Here is a 26,262-nt window from a genome sequence, read left to right as displayed (position 1 = left end):
ACACACTGCTAAAGCAATAGTAGCAGTACCCAGGGCTTTTAAGAAATGACTCCAACTCTCAGTTCTAGAGCATATGTGTGAGTGCAATTCATTACATGCTCAGAAGTAAATTGCCTGAATTAAACTGGGCTTCCTCTTCAGTATGTGTGCAGGCTTACAGCCTCTCAGCACAATCTTAACCATGTCTACTCAGAAGGAAGTGCCACTGAGTTCATTGGGGCTTACTCCCAGGCAAATAGGTACAAGACTTTGCTGCGAGCCTCCCTCTCTTTCTTGATCTTTATTTAAAACAGTTGTACCCTGTATGTCATTAAGTGCTCAAGGCAGCTAACAGCAAAAAAAAATAACAGCCTGAAAACATCAAAACAGTGAGACAGCTGTAGAAAACAGCAACACACCAGCAGCAGCTGTAAAAGTGCATTAAAAAAACCAACAATAAAATAGCCACCTAAAAGCCAAAAGCTTTCTTAAAAGGAAGCCTTTACTAGCTTCTAGAAGCCCATTAAAGATGGTTCCACAGCCTTTGGGAGAAAGCAGCCCTTGATATTCCAGTCTTAAACCACCCAGGGCTTTGAAGTTTATCACCAGTACTTTCAATTGTCCCCAGAAACATACTGGAAGTCTGTGCAGCTCTTTCATTAAAGGAGTCGTGTCTTCCAGAAACGAGACCCCAGTTAACCACCTGGCCATTGTTTTGGGGACCGAGTACTTTTTTTAAGGGTGCATTGTAACAATGCAACTAAGGCAGGTTTCATCATGGCCCAATCTGGATTCTTGAGAATAGGCACGCCAGTCTCAGCTGGTCAAAGGCACTCATGTCTACAACTAGCATCTGGCCATCCAAGGTGCAGAAGAACCCACAAACTATAAACCTGCATTTTTAAAGGGAGTGTGACTGTATCCAATACTGGTTGAACCCCAGTTCCTCAGTCAGCTCTGTGACCATGAACATTTCTGTCTTGTATGGATTAACCCTCAATTTATTTGTGCACATCTAGTTCATTGTCACCTCCTGCCATCAGTTCCGGACCTCCACAGTCTCCCTAGAATCAGATGGAAAGGAGAAACAGAGGGATTATCTGCATACTGAAGTTCATAACAGTGGGGAGTGATTTTTTAATTTTATTTTATTTGACACAGCACTGGGACTCAGGGCCATCCATGAAATCATTCAGGACAGATGACAATCCATCTTCACGTAATACATAATTAACATGGTACCAGCAAGTGTAGGGCAATAACTACTAGCTTAAACGGACTTGAAAAATCATATAAATGGTTGTTGGGAATGATATTAACCGTCCATATTTACTTATTTGCAATATTTGTAAACCCCTCTGCAATCATATCAGATTTCAAAGGGGTGCACACAGATAATAAAAAAGCAATTAAATATACTAAGTACCACAACAGTAGCAACAAGCAGAACCTCCATATTGTTTTTATATACACTGCTTAGGGTTTTTTAAGTGTTTTATAAACTCTTGTAAACAATTTTTTAAACAAATGTTTAGAGGTAATGTTCCAGATGTTGAAGGCAAATGAGAAAGAATGGCAATGATCATTACATTTTGCTTCAGAATGCATCTCAAAAGCATTTGGATGATGATTTTTGGAAACAGATTGCCAGATGGATGGATCTTTGGACTGGTCTAATGAGCATTGCATCCTCTGGTCCATAAATCCTTCCTCCTGCTCCAAACCCACGTGTATGAATTCATTTTTCAATACTGTAATGGTATCTGTACAAGAAAAATATATTAACAGTGAAGTGTAAATGGGCTGTCCTTGAAGGTATTGGTCTGTGAGAGATCTCAACAGGCAAGGTGAGACCAAAATACCCTTGACCCACTGAGGAAATATCTGAAAAACTCATCTCTTGGAATGTGCCTTAGGCAGAGGTTTTGCAGCATCTCTCATATAACGTCTGCAAAATGGAACCCATGTGCATTTCATTTCCTGTTCTGGAATAAAACGAAAGAGTTGAGCTATTCCAGATCTAGCAGCAATCCTGTGGTTGCTGATCAGAATGCTCTTGAAAGTTTGATATATAACTAGTTCTCATTAATATGTATTATTAATTAATTGTTATTAATCATAAATCTGGCATTCCTCAACTAGTTTTCAGTTCAAATGAAAGGAATCCTATCACAACCAGATCATGGAGCATATTCCCTACATATAAGCATTTATGACTATGTTGGGTGTGGAATTGGATCTGGCTAGTGAGCGAGCTCCTTAATTCCTCCATCCCTTGCAGGCCAACCTTGACAAGCTCTTTGGCTGCATTAGGGAGGTCCCAATGGAGACCTCCTTAGTGCAACTGATCCCAGTAGGATCACTATCAAGGCCAATCAGCAAAGGGACAATCAGCAGCTCCAATTAATGATGTCACGTATGAGGCAGGTGGGCGTGCTTTGGAGAAAATGGCATTGTGGGCCAAACTGGGACCATTGCTGGGCCTAATTAGGCCTGCAGGCCCGAGGTTCTTCACTCCAATTGATAATGCTGCAGCCTTTAAATTAGGGTTTTTGCTAGCAAATTGTCATGGCCCCTTCAGAGGACCGGAGGAGGAGGAAGAGGCAGAGTTGGTAGACCCAGGAGAAGGAACTAGTGGAACCCCTGAGGACACAGCTCTGGCTCTTCCCCAGCTGGAGAATGTCCAGGACCTGGCTGAAGCCCCTCAATCGGATTCTGGGTATGAACAGGAGGCTCCCCTCCCCCCTGCAGAAAGGAGATGCCAGCGAGTAGCACAGCAACGAAGGAAGAGGTCGGGTCGCTTAAGAACAAGCAGCTTTGAGCAGCTGGGAGACTAATCATGGGCACCTGGCTTAGGGAGTCTGTTATAAAAGGCAGTTCATGGCTGTAGCAGACTGCTGACTACAACGTTGGTTGTGACCCCTCACATGTAATGCCATTGCTAGCCTCTAGACCTTCGGACTGGACCCCTGGCTTTCTGAACTCTGCTTCCCTACCTGGACGACGCTCTTGGACACTGCTACTGGTTAGTTTGTCAAACCTTTCTTCTGCCAGCCGGCCTCCATTATCTGCCTGGCCTTGACTGATTTATTGCCAGCTAACTGCCGGCTGCTTTGTTACTGCCCAGCCCTGAAGTTGACACAAATGTCTTAGCTTTAAAAAAGTGTACTGCTAGATTCCGGATTCTTCTTACAAGGAGCAGCTTCTCAATTCGCTTTGGTGGAGAGAGCTGAAATCTACATTTATGAGCGTGTTCAGATCAATTAATTGAGCAGAACATATATGGAAAACCAAGGAGAATGTTTATGAAAGGGTAACATTATTAGAAACATGAGATAGATTTCATACAGTGGGAAATAAGCCCAGAGATCCTACCCGCGTCTTGGAAACCTCTGAAATAATGACTTCCGGGAAGGGTGACTTCGCTTGTGCCTGCTTTTGAGACGGGCTCCCGCCTCAAAAGAAGCTTATTCAGATATAAATCAGTCAGAACACTTTTTTTTGACTGATGAAATTTCTCCCGGGCAGGGAGAAACGTAGAGATCAACCTCAAAAGCCTGTTTTTGTTGGGAGGACTGGATTTCATTAATTTATGAGAAAAGGTCCAGCCAGCAATGCCGGATGGACTTCCGAACAAGCTCTATCTGATTAATGCGATATGTTTATCTTTTCTTCAAAGAGAAAACGGACTAACAGGCAAGCACCCTTCTTTCTATTATTTTTTTTTACTTGGTTTAAATTGTTGCAGCAAAAAGAGATTTGTCAAATGAATCAGCTTTAAAGAACTTCTGGGTGAGCTATAACTCTTCTCTGTTATTCACGAAATTAACAGCTTATCTCTGTTTCTATTGCAAAAAGCTGTCCTGGAAGTGCATTCTAAAGATATAAACAGAAGAGGGATTTCTATTCCGAGGAACATTATATTGTCTGGGACTATTCTCTTTTTGGTCTATTTTATTTTGACGAATCTGCTTCTTCACGACGCCACTAACTGTTTTGATGCTGGAAACTAAATTTGTTTTGTATTCTTGAACATAGAGAGATAAGGCAGGCTGCTCTGTTTATACTGTGATGTCATCAAGCCTGGAATATTAACCCAATTGTTGCTGAAATAAGAAGTGGTTCTTCTTTATTTTTGTTTTGTTTTGTTTTCGTGGTTTTAAAACTGGTAATCAAGAAAGTGGCTGAGAATCTGGAAGTAATTATGTTTCAGAAAATAATGGATGAGATTGAGATAACGAAACAAACCCTGCGACAGGGCAGTAAGGAGCTGAAAATTGAACTGAGCAAAATGACGCAGGAGCTTAAAGAAATAGGGGATCCTGTGAGAGAGGAGAATGAGATCAGAGATGAGAAAAGAAAAAATAAAGGGAAGATACAAGCCCTGGAGATTGGAACAAATGTGGAATTGGAAAAAGATCTGGAGTTTATGGATATTAGAAATAAAATCTACTGTTTGGAATTTAACGTTATCTCTGAAGAAATTAATGAAGATATTAGAGATAAAGTTATCAATGGCTTGGATAATCTTCTGGACTGGAATGACGTGATGGAGCTTGATATAGAGAAAATCTATGGAATTAACTGCAGCCATGTGACAATGGAAAAACTCTCAAGAGATGAGCCAGTGCATTTTGTAAAAAGAAGAACAGAGATATGAATTTACAACAATATTTCAGCAACTTATTCAGAATTGATGGCAAGAAAATATTTGGGATAGAGGAAATTCCCATCAGACTCTTATTATATGACTATGGCTATGACAGCAAGATTATTATGGAATACTGATAATGGAAGATTGGACACTGAAATTACTGGATTTAACAGGACTATTGAAGATGGAAGATGGAATTAATATGGATAATGGAATAATGGCTATTGAAATTATTGGACCTAACAGATTTTGATGAGATGGATTAATCGATATGTTTATTTGGACTATGGTTATGACAATAAGATTATTATTATTATTAACGAGATGGATTAATCGACATGTTTATTTGGAGAAAAATTGATAGATATATTTCTTAAAGAATTGAAACCTCTCTTTGACTTTTTGTGGAAAGAATAAAGTAATGTTTATGAGATTTGATGATTAATTAAGATAACTACTGGAGGAAAGTGATTTTATAATATAATTTAAGAGACAGGATTGTTATATATTGTAGACCTATAACTGATTTGATCTGTGACAAATGGGAAGTCAACATTTTATTTTTTTGTTTAATCATTTTTGTTTTGTTTTGTTTTTTGTCTTTGAATGTTTTATGATTTTGTTTTGTATGTTTTATGAAAATTTGAATAAAAATTATTGTAAAAAAAAAAAAGGAAACCTCTGAAATAATAAGAGGTTTATTATAATAACAAGAGAAGTAACTCTGCCATCAGTTCCTCTGCCTGTGATCTTCTCCATCCTGCTGTGGTTCAAAATTAGCTTTCATCTTGCTACAGCTGCTGGGGGAGTAAGTAAGATGTGTAGTAGCTCATAGCTTACTGGTAGAACGCCTGCAAAGTGTCTGAGGTTCAGTCCCTGGCTTCTGCAGGTAAGGCTGGAAAAGACCCCTATCTGGAACTTGGAGAGCTAGTCCATGTAAACAGTGCTGAGCGAGATGGGCTAATGAGTCACTACCTCGCCTACCCACCACTCTCTAACGCAACAATCCAAGCCCCTCCAGCCATCCCTAACTGCCAAAACAGTGACATATTCAAATATAAACCTCTCCCACTCAGTCATGATAGTCAATTGCTATCCAGCACTCCAACATGCTACTCACTCATCCCCCCTCCCAGTGCTCACCACTTACCTTATATACTCTAACATAACCCACTTACCATAAACATAATATACAAGCATGAAACATTTGCATAGAAGTCTGGAACACCACAGACAACTTGTGTGGCACAAACAGCTTCCAGCATCTGTCACCAGAGGCGACCTAATGATAGGGCCAACACTGTTGCCATTACTAGCTGAGAGTGTAGGACAAGGGTGGGGAACCTGTGACCTTCCAGATGTTAGTGGACTGCAACTCCCATCACCCCCAGCCAGCATAGCCAATGGTCAGGGATGATGGGAGTTGTGGTCCAACAACATCTCTGCTGTAGGACCTACAGGTGGTATGGAGTCACCCTTTGTTCCAAGGCTAAACTTTACCTTCTGTTAAGAATCCTCCCCTCCCATCTAAACGTAAACTTTTTGTGAAAGCAATTTATAAAAAATGTGGTCTAGTGAAATCTTCTGACTTGTATAACTAGCCACATCTGGTATGGAGTCTTTTTGTATTTGACTGTATCATCCTACTCTGTTGATTCATATCCTGACTCATTTTAGTTTTTTACTGGAACTGCAGTGCTAAGATGAGCTGTGAATGAGGAGGTGGCGTGACTTGCACCTGGTGTCTTAATTCTGTAATTAAAAAAAAAAAAACTTCCCAACACAAAATCTTGCACAGATATTTTGTAAAAATGAATAATGAATTATCTGAATGGCTCTAGATTATTATATTTTTACCAAAATACACTTTTTGAACATGATCAGCTAAAATAAAATATAGAAGACAAGCCAAGAAACTGCAAGAACGCTTCACATCATTGTAAGTGAAATCTAATTGGCAAAAACATTCTTGTTTGTATTCAGTAAGGATAAGTTAGTTATACAGTTAACCGCCAGACTTCAATAAATCCTTTTTCTTTCATCTATGTTCATGTTCTGACTGTTTTGCTGGTGTTAACTGATACAATATTGGTTCATGAAACGTTATTGATGATATGTTTTTAATATATGACCTTTACTGGGAGAAGGACAGGGGGAGTGCAACCTGTTACTCTTACTTGATCCCTCAGTGGCTTTTGATACCATTGACCATGGTATCCTTCTGGGCCGACTTGATGAGATGGGTATTGGAGGCACTGTTTTACAGTGGTTCCTATACTATCTCCAGGGTCATTTTCAAAGACTAGCATTGGGTGATTGTCTTTCGGCCCCCTGGCAGTTGTACTTTGGGGTGCATCTTGTCCCTGATACTCTTTAACATCTATATGAAGCCCTTAGGGTGGTCATCAGGAGATTTGGGGCAAGGTGTCAGCAGGACGCTGATGATACCCAGTTCTCTTTCTCTGTAACATCTGAATCGGGAGAGGCCATGCAAGCCCTGGACCGCTGCCTGGACTTGGTGGTGGGCTGGATGAGGGCCAATAAACTGAGTCTGAATCCTAGCAAGACAGAGGCACTGTGGGTTGGTGGTTCCCCAGTTCAGATAATTGGTCAGTTGCCTGCTTTGGATGGGGTCGTACTCCCTCTGAAAGAGCAGGTTTGTAGTCTGGGGGTGCTCCTAGATCCACCTTTGTCGCTAGAGGCCCAGGTGACAGCCTTGACTAGGAGTGCCTTTTACCAGCTTCAGCTGGTAAGACAGGTGCAGCCGTTTCTGGATCAGAATAGCCTGACCACTGTTGTCCATGCACTGGTAACCTCCATGCTGGATTACTGTAATGCGCTCTATGTGGGGCTGCCCTTGAGGTTGGTCCAGAAGCTGCGGCTGGTGCCAAATGTGGTGACAAGACTGCTCACTGGGGCAGGGTATCGCTAACATGTCACCCTGCTGCTGAAAGAACTGCACTGGCTGCCAATTTGCTACCGGGCCAAGTTCAAGGTTCTAGTTTTGGTGTACAAAGCCCTATACAGGTTGGGACCAGGATACCTGAAAGACTGTCTTATCCCTTATATATCCAGTCAATCACTGTGCTCTTCAGGGGAGGGCCTCCTGCAGATGCCATCTTATCAGGAGGTCCATTCTGCAAAACATAGGAAATGGACCTTTAGTGTGGCGGCACGTACCTTGTGGAACTCCCTACCTTAAATACTAGACAGGCACCATCTCTGTTATCTTTTTGGTGCCTATTGAAGACATTCCTCTTTCAACAAGTCTTTTAAATTGAGACCTTATCCCAGTCTGCTTCTGTGTTGGAATTGCTTTTTAATATGTTCTTAAACCTTTTTTTTTAAGAACTCTTCAAAGCTTTTGAAAAAATATTTTTGTTTTAATGTATTTTAAAGTCTGTTTTTGTGATGTTTTAAAGTTTGCTGCCCTAGGCTCCTGCTGGGAGGAAAGGTGGGATATAAATCAATCAATCAATCAATCAATCAATCAACCAACCAACCAACCAACCAACCAATCAATCAATCAATCAATCAATTAATTAATTAATAAAAAATAAAATAAAATAAAAATTAAACACAATGAATGCTTTGGTGTAAGTATGCAGCTTAAATGTTACATTGATAACCTTCATAACCTTCATTCTCCAAAACATACTGCTCTGTCACATAACAGATTCATTTATGTGTATAAATTTGACTTTGGGGGCCCATGGTTGTACATGTTATGGGATCAATCCAGAATGAGTTAGTCACACTTAGGTCCCACTGAACCTTTCACATTCGGTGGGACCAAAGTGCAGCTAACTTGGCCTGGATCCAAACTAATATATTTTCCATTATGCCATGTACCTCTCTGGTTACTTTATTAAAGTATACAACTTTAAGTTCATTAAAAGTATGTCCTCCATGACAGTTATGTGGCTGAACTGCTCACCCCAATGACTCCAGCCCAATTTTCTTGATCTTGTATAGTGAATAAGTCAGTTCCGCCATGTGCAGCATCACTGTTCCTTCAACGACTTTATAGAGAGGAATATATTCTTGTTTTACAAGTCCCCAACCTTGACATCATAGGCTTCTTATCAGATATTGTATAAAAGTTACACTTTTTGCGCTGCAAAATCCTGTGCCTTTAACAGTTGTATGGAAGACAGAAATGCAGTGGTGCATCTTTTCCAAGGGCAGAGATGCCATGATAAAAAAGGGACTCAACTGTTGGATTTCTGCCTATCATGCAAATATCGATAGCACACAATACTTTGGGAAGAAAAAAAGTAGCAACCACGTCCGTGTATTGATACAAATCTGGTGCAAGTCAGCTCTGTCCACAAAGCAGTATCAGAGTAACACCCCTCTAAGTAAATTCAAAACCAGAATTGTGAGATTCATTTGTTGGCACAATTCATAGCATATAATGATTAACACAGAGATTATCGTCTTGGTGTTAATTATTAATCATTACAAAATCTGGTCTCAAGTGTTGGGTCTAGAATCCAGTACAGGAAATCCAGGAACATAGAATGGAGACAGGAACCAGGTTCATTGGCATCAGGCAGATACCCATTAAAGAAAGAAAGCTCTGGAAGAAAATACAGGCCCAGTTCAGATAGTTTGTAGGTTTCACTCTTCTCCCCTCCATGTTCATGAGAGGAAACCTTGCCCTTGGTATCCCATAAGAGTTCTAATCTGTTCCTTTTAATATTTTAATATTTTTAATACTTTAATATTTACATGAAACTGCTGGGGAGGTTGTCCATTGCTTTAGAGTAGAGGTTCCCAAACTGTGGTCTGTGGACCACTAGTGATCTATGAGCTTCGTTCAGGTGGTCCATGGCATGCCCACATTTAATATTTGTATTGATTTTTTAATTGTATTTTTAATGCTTTTTTTCTTCTTATATTGTATTTATTGTATTATAGTTTAAATTCTATGGAACACAAATTGTAATACAATATAAGAAGTAGAAGAAGCAATAAAAATACAATTGAAAAGCATGCAGTACCCAGCTGCTACAACAAGCAGAAAGATCATTGTAAGTGGTTGATCAAGACCTTCAGCAATTTTCAAGTGCTCCATGGGGAAAAATGTTTGGAAACCACTACTTTAGAGTACAGTGTTGTCAACATGCAAGTGACTCTGTCGTTTCCATCATAGTCCAAGGAAGCTGTTGGATGTTCTGAATGAATGCCTGGTGTTGATAATGGACTGGATGAAGATGAACAAATTGAAACTTAATCCAAACAAGACAGAGATGCTTCTAGTCAGTAGGAAGGCAGATTAGGGACTTGGAGTTCATCCTGGTTTGGATAAGGTTGAGGGTATGGATGGGGGCGAAATTTGTTCAGTCCACTTTTTATTGCAATCCTACCTAATTTTAATACTTTCTGAAACCATATGCAAACCAAAATGGAGTTATCCTTCAAAATTCACACTACAGTACTGCAAAGTTTGTGATGCAGCTCTTCAACCAAAATAGTACATATAACATAAAAGCACGTGCAAAAATGCTTATATTGGTGGAAATTACGTACAAAAATGCATTATATTAGGGGAAAGTGCTGCAGAAATGTGTAAATGGAAATGGACTGCCTTCAAGTCGATCCCGACTTATGGCTACCCTATGAATAGGAATTTCATGGTAAGCGGTACTCAGAGGGGGTTTACCATTGCCTCCCTCTGAGGCTAGTCCTCCCCAGCTGGCTAGGGCCTGCTTAGCTTGCCACAGCTGCACAAGCCAGCCCCTTCCTTGTCCGCAACTGCCAGCTGGGGGGCCACTGGGCTCCTTGGGACTATGCAGCTTGCCCACGGCTGCACAGGTGGCAGGGCACATAACTCTTGAGCCATTCACTGTGGGGGTGATCTTTAGCTGGCCTTTTACATCCAGGAGACACAAGCGGGGATTTGAAGTCACGGACTCTGGATTCCCAACCAGGCTGTCCTCCCCACTGTGCTATACCAGCTACTGCAAAAATGTCCACATAAGACAAAATAGCATACAAAAATGTGTGTATTAGCTGAAGTGCACACCAAAATGCAAACACATTTTATTGGGGATTTTTTTAAAAAAAGCAAACTAATGTAGAAATGTAGAGAATTTGAGATTGAAAATACAAGAAACTGAACTTGACAGATTCATCCACCCTTTTGGGGGTACTTCTGGATCCACTTCCAGACCACAATGCCCAGGGTTTGGCAGTGGCCAAGGGTCCTTTTACTCTGCTAAGGCTGGGGTGCTGACAGTGCCCATTCCTACAGATGTCTGATCTGGCCATGGTGACATGTGCCTTAGTCCAGGGACACTTGAAGAGAGACACTGTATACAAGTGTTTATACACTAATGTTAGATGCCTCTGAGCCAAGATAGGAAAACTGGAGTGCTTTCTCTGAGAGGACAGCATTGATATAGTGAGCATAATGGAAACATGGTGGAATGGTGAAAAACAGTGGGACATGGTTATCCCTGGATATAAACGATATTGGAAAGACAGGGAAGGACGTATTGGAGGTGGTGTCACTCTATACGTAAAAGAGGACAATGAATCCAGCAAGCTAGATGCCCCCAAAGAGGCAGACTTTCACACAGAATCATTGTGGGTGGTGATACCACGCCCCAAGAAGGAAACTTCCCCAAAATGAGGGGATTTGTAAAAAGGAAATTAAAAGGCAAAGTGGAGAGGGTCAAATCACTCCACAGTGCTTAGGAGTTGTTTAAAAATACAATATTAGAAGCTTAACTGGATTGTATACCACATTTTAGGAAAGGTACCACCAGGGCCAAGAGAATGCCAGCATGGTTAACAAGCAGAGTCAAAGAAGCTATTAGAGGCAAGAAGGCTTTCATCAAAAAATGGAAGTCTTGCCTGAATGAGGAGAATAAAAAGGAACACAAACTGGCAAAAGAAATGCAGGAAGACAGTAAGAAATGCTAAAATGGAATTTGAGGAGTACATTGCTAAAAACAAAAAACAACAACAATTTTTTAAAAAGTACATTCAAAGCAAGAGACTATCTAGTGAGGCAGTTGGATCCTTGGATGACGAGGAAGTCAAAGTTGTGGTAAAGCAGGATAAGGAGATTGCACAGAAGCTACATGAATTATTTGCATCTGTCTTCACGGTGGAGGATATAGGGCAGATCCCTGTGTCTGAACTAACTTGGAGGAAGTGAGTCTGAGAAATTGTGGCAAATAGTGGTGACGAGAGATGAAATTCTAGGCTTAATTGACAAAATAAAAACTGACAAATCGCTGGGTCCTGATGGCATCTACCTGAGAGTTCTCAAATAACACAAATGTGAGATTGATCTTCTAACATAAAATATGTAACTTGTGTCTCAGATCCACCTCTATACCTGAGGACTGGAAAGCGGCCAATGTAACACCGATTTTTAAAAAGGGATGGGGGGGATCCCAGAAATTACAGGCTGGTTAGCTAAATGTCTGTTCCAGGAAATTTGTTAGAAAGTAAGATAAAATAACCAAGCATATGGAAGAGCGAGCAGAACCAGCATGGCTTCTGCAAGGGTATGTCCTGTCTCACTAACCTATTCAAGTTCTTTGAGAGCGTCAACAGATATATAGATAGAAGTGATCCAGTTGACATAATGTATTTGGACTTGCAAAAAGCCTTCAACAAGGGACCTCACCAAAGACTCCTCAGTAATCTTAGCAGTCATGGAAAAAGGAGAGGTCCTCTTGTGGATCAGGAATTACTTATAGAAGCAGGAAGCAGAGAGTAGGAACAAATGGATAGTTCTCCTCATCGAGGGATGTAGAAAGTGGAGTCCCTCAAGGATTGGTATTGGAACCTGTGTTTTTAACTTGTTCATAAATTATCTAGAGTTAGGGGTGAGCAGTGAGGTGACCAAGCTTGCTGATGATACTAAATTGATCAGGGTTGTTAAAACAAAAAAAGGATTGCAGAGAGCTCCAAAAGGACCTCTTCAATCTGAGTGAATGGGCAGTAAAATGGCAAATGCAATTCAATGTAAACAAGGGTAAAGTTATGCATACTGGAGCAAAAAAAAAATCTTAATTTCACATACGCACTTATGGGGTCTGAACTGGCAGTGACTGACCAGGAACAACACCTGGGTTCGATGAAGATGTCAATGCAGTGTGTAGCAGTAGTAAAAAGGCAAATTCCATGCCAGGGTTCATTAGGAAATGACAATAAAACTGGTGGTTTCATAATGCCGTTTAATATATGATGTGCCCGCATTTGAAATACTGTGTACAGTTCTGGTCACCTCACCTCAAAAATAATACTGGAGGGCTGGAAAAAAGGGCAACCCAAATGCTCAAGGTGATGGAGAGACTCCCCTATGAGGAAAGGTTGCAGCATTTGGGGCTATTTAGTTTAGATAAAAGGCCAGGAAGAAGTGACATGATATAAATGTATAAAATTATGCATGGCAGGGAGAAAGTGGATAGAGAAAGATTTTTCTCCCTCTCTCATAACACTAGAACTCATGGACATCTAGTGAAACTGAATGTTGGAAGATTCAGGACAGAGAAAAGAAAGTACTTCACACAGCACTTAGTTAAACTGTGGAATTCGCTCCCACAGGAGGCAATGATGGCCACCAGCTTGGATGGATTTAAAAGAGGATTAGACAAATTCATGGAGGAAAAGGCTATCAGTGGCTACTGGCCATGATGGCTCTGCTCTGCCTCCATAGTCAGATGCAGTATGCTTCCAAATACCAGTTGCTGAATACTGCAGGAGGGGAAAGTGCTCTTGCGCTCAGGTCCTGCTTGCGCATTTCCCATGGGCAACCGTAAGAACAGGACGCTGGACTAGATGGGCCACTGGCCTAATCCAGCAGGCTCTTCTTAGCCTCCCATTGTAAGAACTGGGCCAGAGCTGCAGATGCAGGGCAGAAGCAGGAAAAAGTCCTCTTGGTGTCTGCCTGGAACAAGGACTCACCTTGCTCCCAGTACTTGGCTGGCTGCCAGTGGTGGCTGGTGGCTGCATGTCAGTGGAGCAGTGGAATCTGCTCCAGGTTTTAGTCTGAACTTCTAAGGAGCTGTCCAAGGTGCTTCAGCCCTCCCCCATTGCCATGGATCCATCAGCTGCCACTGCTGGCTGCCTCAGCCAGGACATTCCTTGCAGCTGTACCTAACTAGATCTCCCTTTCTGTTCCCAACCTGTAGCCCACTGGGAAGACCCAGAGAATGCTAATGATTTGCTGTCAATTCACAATGTTCTCTAACTAAATTTCTTTTCTCTCCCCCCCTTTCTTTCAGAATGTATTAATTGTGGAGGTAAGTTCATATATTTGCACGTGCTAAAATCCCAAAGCCAGTCCACATATATGTCTTGAACTACGTAATGTACTAAAGTGCAGATATACAAATAATCCGGTAGAGTCAACAGAAACTTCCCCCGTGCATTCTAAAAGCCATTTAACCTTGGGCAAGTAAACCTTGATGCTTCTACCACCTCCTCTACTTGCATCAATTTCAAGTGAGGGAAGTGTTGTTGGTGTCTTCAAAGAACATCACCTATCCTTTGACCTCTGGTAGCTCTGACTCTTTCTTCTCTTCTCTTCTCTTTTTCCACTGACAATGAAAAAGGATTAGAAGAGGCTATTTCCCCCAGAAATTAAAATAATGAAATGATGTTGATGTTGTATAGCTTTCCAGCTCTTTGCTAACTGGGCCAGCCTCAAGGCTCTTGTGTTAATATATAAAGCCTTGAAGAACTTAGATACCTAAAGGACCACCTGAGCCCTTGCATCCCAGCTCGATCACTAACATCATTTGGAGGAGCACTGTTAGTTCCCCCACCCCCACACCAGTGTTACAGAGCCCCAGCCGGCTTCAGCCAGAAGGCCTATGCAGCTGTTTAAACTTTCTTGAATATTTTTAAACTTTCTACATTATTAATGGTTATTCTATATTGTTTTAATGGTGTTTTGTTGTACTTGCATATATTGTTGGACACCGCCTTGATATTTCGTATGAGTGGACAAAATATAAATATCTTTATAAACAAACAAATACTCTATACCTCCCCATGGCCTTTAAAAAAACAAAACAAAAAACTTTTCATGCTTTGCAAAGGATATCATTGGAACTGGAAGGACGATGAGAGCTCTCCTCAACAGTATCGAAAAATGCAAGCCCAAAATGGTCAAGGTGGCGAGGTAAGTGTGGTCTTTGGGAGTGACCACAACTCAGCAGATAGAGCAGCCTTCACCAACCTGATGCCTTCCCGATCTTTTGGACTGCAATTCCAGTCAGCATGACCAATGATCAGGAACAACGAGAATGGTAGCCCAACAACATGTGGAGGGCACTGCATTGGCTACCTCTGCCGTAGAGACTACTATCCAAAAAGTTTGTCTTTGACTTTCTGTATGGGAGGACCGTAGAGGCAACTGCTCGCTTGCTAAGAATAGAGGTGGGAAAGGAGAAAGGAAATCCTTCTGGGTTTGCCCCTGATTACTTTTCAGACGTCTCAGATGGCAGATGGAGGAGAAGCTGACCCCTTTACCCTTCTACTGAAAAGGGCAGGGGAGCAGACTTATCAATAAAGTAGGCCAGGGGAAAGGCCTCAGCAAATGCCTCTGTTTGCCAAGCTGAACAGGGCTCAGTGTATCTCCTGTTTTTGCTACCTGTCTGGGAGTGTAAAAACAAGGAAGGGGGTAGGTTCTTGAGCAAGGACCATGGCTCAAAAGAGTAGAGTAGACAATGCTGGGCTCGATGGACAAATATCTGACCTGGTACAAAACATCTGGGAAGCCACAATATATGGCTCCTGGGCCATGGTTCAGCTTAGTGTGAATGCCCTCCAGCAATGTGATGCCCTCCAGATGTTGCTAGGCTACAGTTCCCATTGTACTTGACCATTGGCCATGCTGGCTGGGGTTGATGGGAGCTGGTGTTCAGCAACACCTGGAGGGGCACCATGTTGGCTACCCTAAGCTCAGTGGGTTGCAATTTGTACAGGCTTTAAGGAAATGGGAGAAGAAGGGTGTGGGGGAGAAAGAATGCATTTAAACAAGCAAAAATGTTGAGGAGTTATGTGAACAAATCCGGCTTTCTTTTTTAACCATTAAAAACATTTTGTTCTTTTTTTTTAATGATAGTTTGTTGGTGAAAAGAACATCTCAGCCTGATGGGTACAGACCTGACTGTAAGTGCTCTCATGTAGATTTTCTTCACTTCCTGATTGTGAAGTAGCTAAAATGTTCCATTGTCATTAAATAGGCAAGATGTCATGCACCCGATCATCAGGTGTTCTTAAAAAGTGATGCTAGGAGTAGTATTTAAACAATGGAAGTGCCACTTTGATCAGAACAGGCAACTGAAAAGCAGTTCCCCCTTTGCTGTCCATGTTTCATTACAGATGTGTATAAGTGACATGTCTGAGACCACTTAACAAATGTCCATACTGCATAGCTCAAACCAATTTCCAAATTGTGCCACTGTCGAGGATCTCAACCTTGACATTGCAACTCTATATATGGGCTAGGAAAGTCTTAACAAAGAAACCTTCACAAAGCTACTGTTTACAAGATTTTGGGGGGTTAAACTGTGGCAATAAAAACAGCTTCAAATCAGTTTAAAAGCTGTCCTGTGGATGGACTATAAAAGATATTCCTTGCATCACCCACAAAAAATGCCCTTAGCATTTTGCCTGCTGGCGGTTGGCCATACCACAGCACACTATGGCTTCAAAGGCTTACATTGTCCAACTACATCTTAGCTGCAGACAATCAGACATGTGGTGCAATGTGGTACCTTACAGGATAGTTTCTAGGAGCTGTTGGAAAAGTCATTAGAGTTCACTGAGGACAAGTCTCTGTTTGGATAAGAGTTGCAGTAAACAAGGTCTATATTTCCTTTCCTCTCTATATTTCAGAAAGCTAAAAGGATTCCTTTTAGATAGAATTGTGGTATGTTTTATGGCCTAACTGGTCCATCTAGACAGCTCTAATTTAAATGATCAACCACTTTACTTCAGCTGTAATGAAGTGTTCCCATCTAAGAGCTCCAAAGTAGCAATCCCTGGGATTTGGCTATTGTATATTTTTTCCAGGTCAGTGAACTATTACAAAATGGAAGCGCCAGTGTTTCCATTTTTAACAATACAAACTTTTTTCTTTCTTTTCCAGATTATGGATTTGAAATCCCAAATTTATTTGTGGTGGGCTATGCCTTAGACTACAATGAGTACTTCAGAGATCTAAATGTAAGTGTCTTCCACCCTTTGGGCCCTGAAGAAACTCTTTTATACGCTGTGATATCAAACCCAGCCAGTCTAGGATTGGTTTCCTCCTTCTGATTGCAGTAGTAGTATTTTGTACAGTACTTTCACTGTGTGTGGTGTTTTTTTAACCTTATCTTGTTTGCCTTCACACACAGTGGCCTAGTTCACACATAATGCTAAACCACAGTTCAGTGTCATAAGCAAGTTTCCCACTCCTCTCTACACAGCTGTGAGAAGAATGGAAGCTTCCACTTTACATTAACCACAGTTTAGCATGCCATCCTAATACTAAACTCTGGTTAATCTTTACTATGGTAAGTGAAAACGAGCTAGCATCATGCTGGTTTGTTTATGCTAGCTAATTAAGACTAACTGCTCTAGTTCATCTAAAATGGAACTGTAAGCTTCTGGACTCCTCCTTGTGGCCACACCAGAGAAGAAGGGGTGAACCTGCAAATCCATGGCTCCCTGTGGGTCATCCTCATAATGCTTATAACATGATTTATCATTACATGAGAACACATCCACACAAATACATATATACACACACAAAACCCTGAAATGCACGGCTTTGTTATGCCGATTTTTTTAGAAAACTGACAGTGAGGGATGATGACTTGGCCAAGCCTATTGCTTGCATTTTTGAGTACTCTGCCCTCCAAATCAAGCACACTCCACCAGTTTACTTTTAACTAATGCATTGGTGATTCCTACTCCTCTTGCCTTTCCTGAAGGTGGCACTTCTCTTGCAAGATTTTCTCAGCACTCATACTTGCACTCATATACTTTCTGTCAGTGGGGGAAATGTGATTAGTTTGTTTGTTTCACTAAGCGAGCACACTGTTGTGAACATAGTGCAGACTGTGGCTCCGTAAATGCTGTTATTCAACTTTGTGACTTGTGATATTACACTTTTTATTCTTTCAGCACATATGTGTTATCAATAACCATGGCAAAGCCAAATACAGAGTCTAACAAATAACTGGCTAGCCTGAACTGGAAATTTGATGGTTCCCTTGAAGCATATCCTGAAGAACAATTCAACTGACATTCATCTCATTCAGGCTGGACTAAAATGTGGTCTCCTCTTTGGAAGAAAGAAAGGCTTCTTCATACTTAGCCCTCCTAATCTCCTTGTGCTTTCCTAGTGATAACCAGGACAACACAAAGACCAAGAACCCATGGCCTGTTTTATAATTAGGTATTATAACATAATAATTTAGTTAATTTGTTATAATTAGTTATAACTATAATGAGTTATTATAAGGTAGTAGGTGAGCTGACATTTGTCTGTTTCTTTCACCCTTACTTCGTCCCAGTTAACAATCCTCTTTGTGAACAAATAGTGAGTACAATTGCACTGTTCAGAAAATCATTCTGCGATTATTCATGGCTTTGTGAGATTGTGATAGGACATGATGCATCCCAGTGGTGCATCTTGTTTCCAACTCTTTCAAATAACGTTTCTGTACCTTCTTTTGAGACCTTCTAAATTTTAACCCTACCTTTCCTTTCCTTGAAGAAGTTCAGCATACATCAGGGGTAAGGAACCTCAGGCCTGGGAGCCAAATGTGACCTTCCAGGCCTCTCTATCTGCACTCAGGCCTCTACACAGGCCACGCCCCCTCTTCATAGGCCACATCCCTCGCTGGCCTTCCTTCACACCCAATTGCTTTTGCCTGGTTGGGCTCCTCCTAGGAGAAAAGGCGGAATATAAATTTAATAAAGAAAGAATAAAAATGATATATGTGTCCTCGAACACTGATCATGCCTCTTTCCTGACTGGATGGAGGATAGAGAGGGATGTGTGTAGAAACTAGTCTCCTTTACAAAGATAAAATGTACATTTGTTCCTTCATCCAATTTTGCCTCTGGCCCCACCTATCACTGGCCCTTGGAAGATTTCCTAAAAGGCAATGTGGCCCCCAGGCTGAAACATGTTCCCCATCCCTGATGTACATGGGATGTACATCCATTATCCTCACAACAACCCCATGGAGTAGGTTAGGCTGAGAGGGAATGAGTGGCTTAGGGTCTCCCTGTGAGATCAATAGCTGAGTGGGGATTTGAACCCTGGGCTTCCAGGTCCTAGTCCAATACTCTAACCCCACCATACTGGCTCTCGGGTGGCTTTCAGTGACATGCAAAACTGCAGGTTGTCCTCTTGGCGAATGAATTAGTCTGTTCACCACAACAACACACACAACAGAAGATGCCATTGCAACAAGGAGGGCAGTTCTGTGCCCTCGCCCTGGGCAAGTAGACTGCCTATAAAAGGCTGCTTGGCTCACTTTCTCCATCCGGGATTTTCTTCTCAGTGAGGTTCTGCTTTGCTGCATAACTGCATTCTTGAAACTTGTTGTGAGAACCACATTTAAGTAACATAAAATAGACATTAACTATGTTATCAGGGATCTGGTTCCCACAGGGGGTGCACATCAATCAGGTCCTCATCACTTGACATCCCAAAACCTGGTGCTACCTGCGAAGCTAGCAGCTTGGTATACATCGTTCTGCCCCCTTCTCATTATCCTCATGGTGACCCCGTGAGGTAGGTAAGACTGGACAATAAAAACTGACCCTAGATCGTCCACTGAGCATCACAGCTGAGCAAGGAATGAGACTTACATCTCTTTGATCTAACGCTCTGTCCTCTACGCTCTACCATCTCTCGCTAGGTCACCCAACTAGTGAGCTTCCTGACTGAACAGGGCTTTGAAGCCTGGGGTCCCCAGTCCTTGTCCAAACTCTAACCACTACTCCCAGCTGACTATCTTTGTTTTCCTTCTGACTTCTTCCTGTCCTCAGATCCCTGTGCCCAGTGCCTTAGAGTGGAGGTCCAGTTTATAGGCTACTCCTATTAAATGTGACTATTTGTTAACCTCTGACTCAGTACAGTATTAAGCAAGCATATCACACAATACAAAGCAGGAGACATGGTCCCTGTTTCTGAGAGAGAGCGTGTGTAAGAGATGTTGAGATTCAAAGCAGGATCTCTAACTATGAAGCACATCAGGAGCAGTAACCACTTTCTGGCCTGCCAGGACCTTTTTCTGGCCTAAACAGCCGAATCTACTTGGTTTTCTGGAAGGATTGGAGACAACTGGCAAGAGGAATGAGGGTGGGGTGGCGGAAGCATAAAGCTAAGGAAAAGATGGGCACAGTGACACAGAGCTCTCAACTTCTAGTAACAAATTTTAAAAGCAGTGGAGACTTGTGGCTCTGATGTCAGTGGGGCTGTGAATCTGCTCTGGGTTTTAGTCCAAAGTTTCAAGGAGGTGCCCAAGGTGCATTTGAATGGCAGGATAACCATCACAGATAGGGGTAGCTGCCATATCCCTGCTTCTCTGTGATGCAAACCATGTGGCCTAGCTTTGGCCACCTATCCAAAACATCATGTTGGAAGTGTCAGTCAAACCACAATTGGGACTGGTATGACTGAAGTGGTGATGGCTGATGCAAGACTTAAAACCACCTACATGCCCTTTGTTGCCTACCCTTCAGCTGCAGAGTTTGTTTGTAATATATTGCAAGCTGCTTATGTGGTTCATCATCCTAAGACTACAGTGGTAAGCACAACTTGCCAAGGAGTAAATCTCATTCAGCATGGTAGGACTTACTTTTGAGGAAACATGCTTTAAGCCATTTGTTATCTTCACATAAACAATTGTGATTCCCACTCTAATTTCCTTTTGCATAGAAAATGCATTTCACAGGAGGGTAACTGCTTTTAATTCATATCTAATCCCACACTACAGAGTAACCAAATTATGTAGATTTATAATGTCCCAAATTGGTAGGTTTCAGTGAATGTATGTATTGGCATTTTCACAAGCCTGTGTTGTCCATTCATCCAAAATCATATGGCACTCCAGTATAATAACATTGGATCTTAATGGATCTTTCCCAATCACTTTTGATTTGATCTTTCATAGGGAGATGATGATGTGCCATGAATGCATGGATGTACTCAACTGTGTTTAATACACTGAATTTTAATTGGAGGCGAACAATAGCAGCTAAGCTTGGGTTTCCCAAATGGTATCCTTTAATTTATATACAACATAGGAAAGTCATAGGTTAGACCAAAAAAAAAAAAAAAAGAAGGACCCTCTTGGAGCACACATTTCTATAACCGAAAGTAATAATGTATAAAGGTTTGCTTTGATGTATTCTTTCTCAAATGTTGTTTTTTCTTAATGATCCTGTTTTTCACAAGCAATTAGCCTGTCTATGACTATGAATACGGGAATGGTGGTAGTGGGTGGAACATACTTTGTTCTGAAGACAGAAAACATTTTATATAGCAAAACTCAAATCATGTCAAAAGAATATTCAACCAGTGGCGGCTAGTAGCTCCATGTCAGTGGGGCAGTGGAATCTGCTCTGGATTTTAGCACCATGGACAGCTCCTGAAAGTTTGGACTAAAACCCAGAGCAGATTCCACTGCCACACTGACATGGAGCCACCAGGTGCCAGTCTTCAATGTTGCCAACTTGTGAAGCTTCCTGTTTCCTTTTTCCATCATCTGCAAAATAACTTTTCCTCATTTACCCGTTGCACTTATTAGAAGGCCATTGTGTGCTATATACAAACCACTCTCAATAACTTCCTCAAGGAAGCCGGTGCATAGAAATATATTAAGAATCTCATGCGAACAGCTTTGCTCAGAACCGCATGGGGCCTGTTGTTGTTGGACTGCTGCTTCCTTTACACTAATAAACAGTAAAGATGCTTTGCTCTATTATAGATTGCTTTTAATTTCCCTCGTCCTCTTCAGCATATACTGTATTTGCACACCCATAGAAGCTTTTACAATGTAAGTAAGTGCTTTTTGCGGGAAACAATGTAAACATTTCCTGTGGGGTAATAATCTAAACATTTCCTGTGCACCTATGCTGTGACATTTTTCTTAGCTGAATAAAACGAACTGAAATAAATGACACGATTACTACCACTGCATAATTAATTCCCTACACTGCCCCATTTTTGGCATATATGGATTTGTGTTGGGTGTGAGGATAGATTTTCCCGCAGATGTCCTTTGGGGACAATTGCCACTCAGTAATCCCAATGGCTACATGAGCAATCCTAAACTCCCTGGAAGGGTAGCACTGGGTCTGTTGGATCCTGCCGTAATGGAGGTTGAAACGGGACATTCCAAAGTGTTGTGGAGAAGCCATGGAGCCACAGCATCCTAAGCCTCCTTGTGCCCCTGATTTGTCCCCAAACCAGCTGCAAAAACTATACCATCACTAGAGCTGGTGTAGCTTATTACCCTCCCCTTCACACAGCCACACTGCAGTTAATGGGAGGGACATTTTTAAAAACCTGACTACAGTGGGGAAAACAAAGAGAAAGTTGTTTCCTGCACACCTTCCAGGCCGGCGCTAGGTGGCAGAGCTTAGGAGATGGCAGTTTTCTCCACCATGGAGAAACTTCCATGCGTTTAAGAACAAATAATGTTAATGTTAAAGTTAAAGACTTTAAATTATTGGTTCTTAAAAGCCTGGGAAAACAAACATTTTTGCTTGGCCCCTATATGATAGCAATGAAGGTGCTAGGGAGGGCATTTCAAAGTCAAGGAGCTACCACTGAAAGGTCTCTCCAGATCACCTGACACCAGAGAAAGACCTCAGATGACAATCTCAGTGGACAGGTGGATTGATGAAGGAGAAAGTGATCCAACAAGTGTTTGGGTCCTAAGCCATGTAGGGCTTGAAGGGATTACTCAATACCTTCCAGAACTCTGACACGAACCCTGGACTAACTGACCATCTCTAAGAATACAGGTGTTACTGATTCAGGAAACTATCTTTGATCTGTTTGTATATACATTTATTTTCATGTTGTATTTTAGTCGATGATGATGATGATTTATTTCTATGCCGCCTTTTGGCCAAAAGGCCCTCAAGGCGGCTTACAAACAATAAACACAAATATAGAAGTACATATCAATAAAAACAGTACAATTTACAAAATTTAAATAACAAGGTAATAACGTCATTAAAAAGCAACAATAACAACTTTCAATGAAAATACAATAACAAATCACACTTTCCTAATAAATTTCTAACAATTAGATAATGTTTACTAGTTCTTACATCAATATGTTGACTTCAAAACATGATACTGCTGAGGTGTCCTGCTGGTACTGCATCTGCCAGTTCTAATACAGGAAGAGGAGCAGGAGCAGTCCAGCTTTCTGCCAACATAGACGGTGTCCACAGTAAGCAGTACTTCAACTTGATCACGGGGATGAAGCGGTCAACATTCTGGCTCTCGTAGGTCATAACCTTCCTATTCTCTGAAGCATTTTAAGTTACACTGATTTACTTTTTAAAATGTTTATTGTATTGGATTGATGATTGTATTTTAGTATTATTTTGTTATTCATTGTATTTTTATGCTATTTTATGTTCACCGCCCAAAGAGCTATTGCTAGTCGGGCGGTATATAAATTATAATAAATAAATAAATAAATAAATAAATTGCAAAGGTGGAAACAACGGGATCTGATGTGTTGCATAGTTTTTTAAATGATGGTTTTAGAAAATACGTGAAAATGGAATAAAGTGAAGGGGGGAATCACAATCATTTTATTCCTAGTGTTTGTGAAAACTGTGAGCCACATTTATCCTGAGCCCTACCAAATCCTTTCATTACCAGAGCCAATAGATCTTTTAAAATTGTGGTTGCATCCTACAACTCATTGACCAGTTGTAGGGTGATTCCCCCACCCATAAATTCAGCATCTGGTAGATTATATAAGGTGAGAGGGTGATCATTATAAACCATTATAGACAACGTGTTTCTCTGTTTGGCGGCCATCCAGTTTTCTCCAATTTTCCTCTCTTGTCTCTATCATTGACATCCTTCCACACTCTGTCCCCAAAGATAAAAGTAAAATTGTTGCATGTACCAAGGTGACATCAACATTTTGGAGTGCTCATTTTTTACAATTCTTTCAGTTCATTCATTCTTCAGTTTGTTGAACCCTAAAGCTATCTGGGAGAAAGAACATGAAGATGACAAAACAAACAGTCCAGAAGGGCTGTATCTATAACCAGCTTAAGGGCTATATTTTTAATTGAAAGATTCAAACTGCAGAGCTGGAAGGAACTCCAGATCTATTGTTTCTGCTTAAGGAAGTATGTTGCGTCCTGAATACCCTTTCCCCATCATCCTTTCTTGCAATTCTGATACAAAACCAATTTGTATCATGTTGCTGACAACTCACTAGGAGGCTTGTTTATTTGTGACATGAAAGCCTACCCCTCCCCAGGAGCTCAAGATGGCACACATGGTGCTGTCGGTCCTCTGTTTTATGCTCTCAACAATCCTGTGAGGTAGGTTAGGTTGAGAGAAAGTCTAAGGCAGCCTTTTCCAACCTTTGGATCCCCAAGATGTTGTTGGACTACATTTCCCATCAGCCCCAGCCAGTATGGCCAAAGGTCAGGAATGATGGGAATTGTAGTCCAGCAACATCTGGGGGCCGAAAGGCTGGCCTAAGTTCGCCCAGTGAACTTCATGGCTGAGTAGAGATTTGAACTCTGATCTCCCAGATCTTACACCAACACTAACCACTACACTATACAGGCTCTCAGGAAGCTTGCAGTGATTTTCAAAACTAGGTTGTGCTTTCACAGAATGAATCACATGTCTGTTCACCATGGCCACAAACACAAAAGAAGCAGTTGTCACAAGGAGGGGCAGTTGTGTGCCCAGGCCTTTGGGAAGGTGACTGACCATCCGTCTGTAAAAGGGTGCTTGGGTTACTTCCTCCATTCAGGCTTTTTCCTACTGAGCTTCTGTTTTGCTGGATAAATGAATTCTTGAGACATGGAAGCCCTAGTCAGCCACAATATTCACATGCATAAGCACCCCGTGTGATGTAGAACCCCGGAGAATCAGTCTGTCACCCTCCAACTCACAGATGGTGATGCAGAGGGCAGAGCTAGTATGTTCATCACCACTTTCCCCCCATTCACAATGCACTGGTCCCCACATGTGTGGACAACTGCACATCACTCAATTCCTTCTCACTTGATTACTCAAACCTTGATGCTGCCCGAAGAATATGCTCACTCATTCAATTAAATCTTGTGTTGGGGAGAATCTGGGGTCTGATCTTGTGATGGTGCATTCCCATGGGCAAGGTCCCCCTTGCTGCTGCAGCCACTGTATGATAACCAGGCATTCGTGAATCAGCTTTATGCTCTAGCATTTTCCATGGGTTGTGCACAGTCCACATCAATCAATATCAAATGTATCAGTTTTGGCTCGTATTCGCAATGAAATCTAGTTCGTTATTACTTGAATTATTTGCTATGCTTGATAGAATGAAGCACTTGGGAGATAACTCACTGCCAAAATCAAGGCAGAATGTTTCCATACATTGGCTTGTATCCAAGGTTAGTCCTATTCAGAGTAGACCCATTAAAAATAATGAACATGACTTACTTGAGTTCATTAATTTCAACTAAGTTCTACTCTGAGTAAAACTTAGTTATATGCAACCCCTTAACCTCATTGCCACATCAGCTGCCCCTACAAATTAACATTACTTGTCATTTTCTACCTTTTTGGTAGAAAAAACTATGTACAAATCATTATTTCTGTTTCAGCTTCTATTTCTCCACCTACTAAATTTGGTATTAGTTGGGGTGGTGGTGGAGGAACCTACACTGCATACACAGCTAAGGAAGACCAGAGGATATCGATCACGCCCAGGTATCTCGAATACTTAACACACACTTTGTACGTCTGCTGAAGTACAACGGAGAAATTCAGTGTTGCCCATACATTGCAGCAGTAGCAGTCAGTGAGACGGCAATGATGGGGTGGTATTGCACACGGCTTTTGGACAGCCAGCACTGCTGCTGTTTACTGAGAAGGAGAAGTGTGGGGAGCACAGCACAATGTGGGCATGGTGGTGGCCCAGCAGCAGGAGCATCGGATTGGCTCTGCTGCTATGCCTGCATCATACTGTGCTCTCTGCCCCTTGCCTTCTCCCTCTCAATAAGCAGCAGTGATGTTTGCTATGGGGAAGCCAGGTGAGCAACAACACCCCACTGACCGCTACTGCATTGCAGGTAATATGGAAATAGACCCATCCATAAGCCAGAGAAAGAGCAACTTCTGGGAACTTGCTTCACCCCTCCCTGGCAGAAAGAAGATTTGGCTCCAACTGACAGCTGCCATGAACCTGCAGAACTGAAGGAAAGCACACTCTGGCTTCTGCCATTGGCAGCTTTGTTTTGGTTTGAGTGCCAATCCCAGCAGTATGGGGGTTCTGATTCAGGTAAGATGAGGATAAAGTCTAAGATGAGTGAATGCAAGGCTTCTTTGGCATCCTGGACAGGTCCATGCAGGGCTCAGGCTGGAGACTCCATACAAGTAGCGC

General features: G+C 41.7%; 1 protein-coding gene across 1 annotated transcript in view; it reads left to right on the top strand.

Moving 5' to 3' along the window:
• The window catches only part of PRTFDC1 (phosphoribosyl transferase domain containing 1), a 55,219-nt gene extending 36,605 nt beyond the window's left edge, over positions 1–18,614 (top strand). Inside the window, exons 5-9 of the mRNA XM_061586628.1 lie at positions 13,885–13,902; positions 14,704–14,786; positions 15,732–15,778; positions 16,761–16,837; positions 17,783–18,614. Coding sequence (XP_061442612.1) covers positions 13,885–13,902; positions 14,704–14,786; positions 15,732–15,778; positions 16,761–16,837; positions 17,783–17,830 — 273 coding nt within the window. The 3' untranslated portion in view covers positions 17,831–18,614. The remainder of the gene's footprint in view (positions 1–13,884; positions 13,903–14,703; positions 14,787–15,731; positions 15,779–16,760; positions 16,838–17,782) is intronic.
• Positions 18,615–26,262: the final 7,648 nt, after the last annotated feature.

The sequence above is a fragment of the Rhineura floridana genome, chromosome 10 (assembly GCF_030035675.1).
Source record: "Rhineura floridana isolate rRhiFlo1 chromosome 10, rRhiFlo1.hap2, whole genome shotgun sequence".
In the NCBI taxonomy this organism is placed as follows: Eukaryota; Metazoa; Chordata; class Lepidosauria; order Squamata; family Rhineuridae; genus Rhineura; species Rhineura floridana.
Note: the sequence above shows the minus strand (reverse complement) of the source record. Positions and strands in the feature narration are given on the sequence as shown.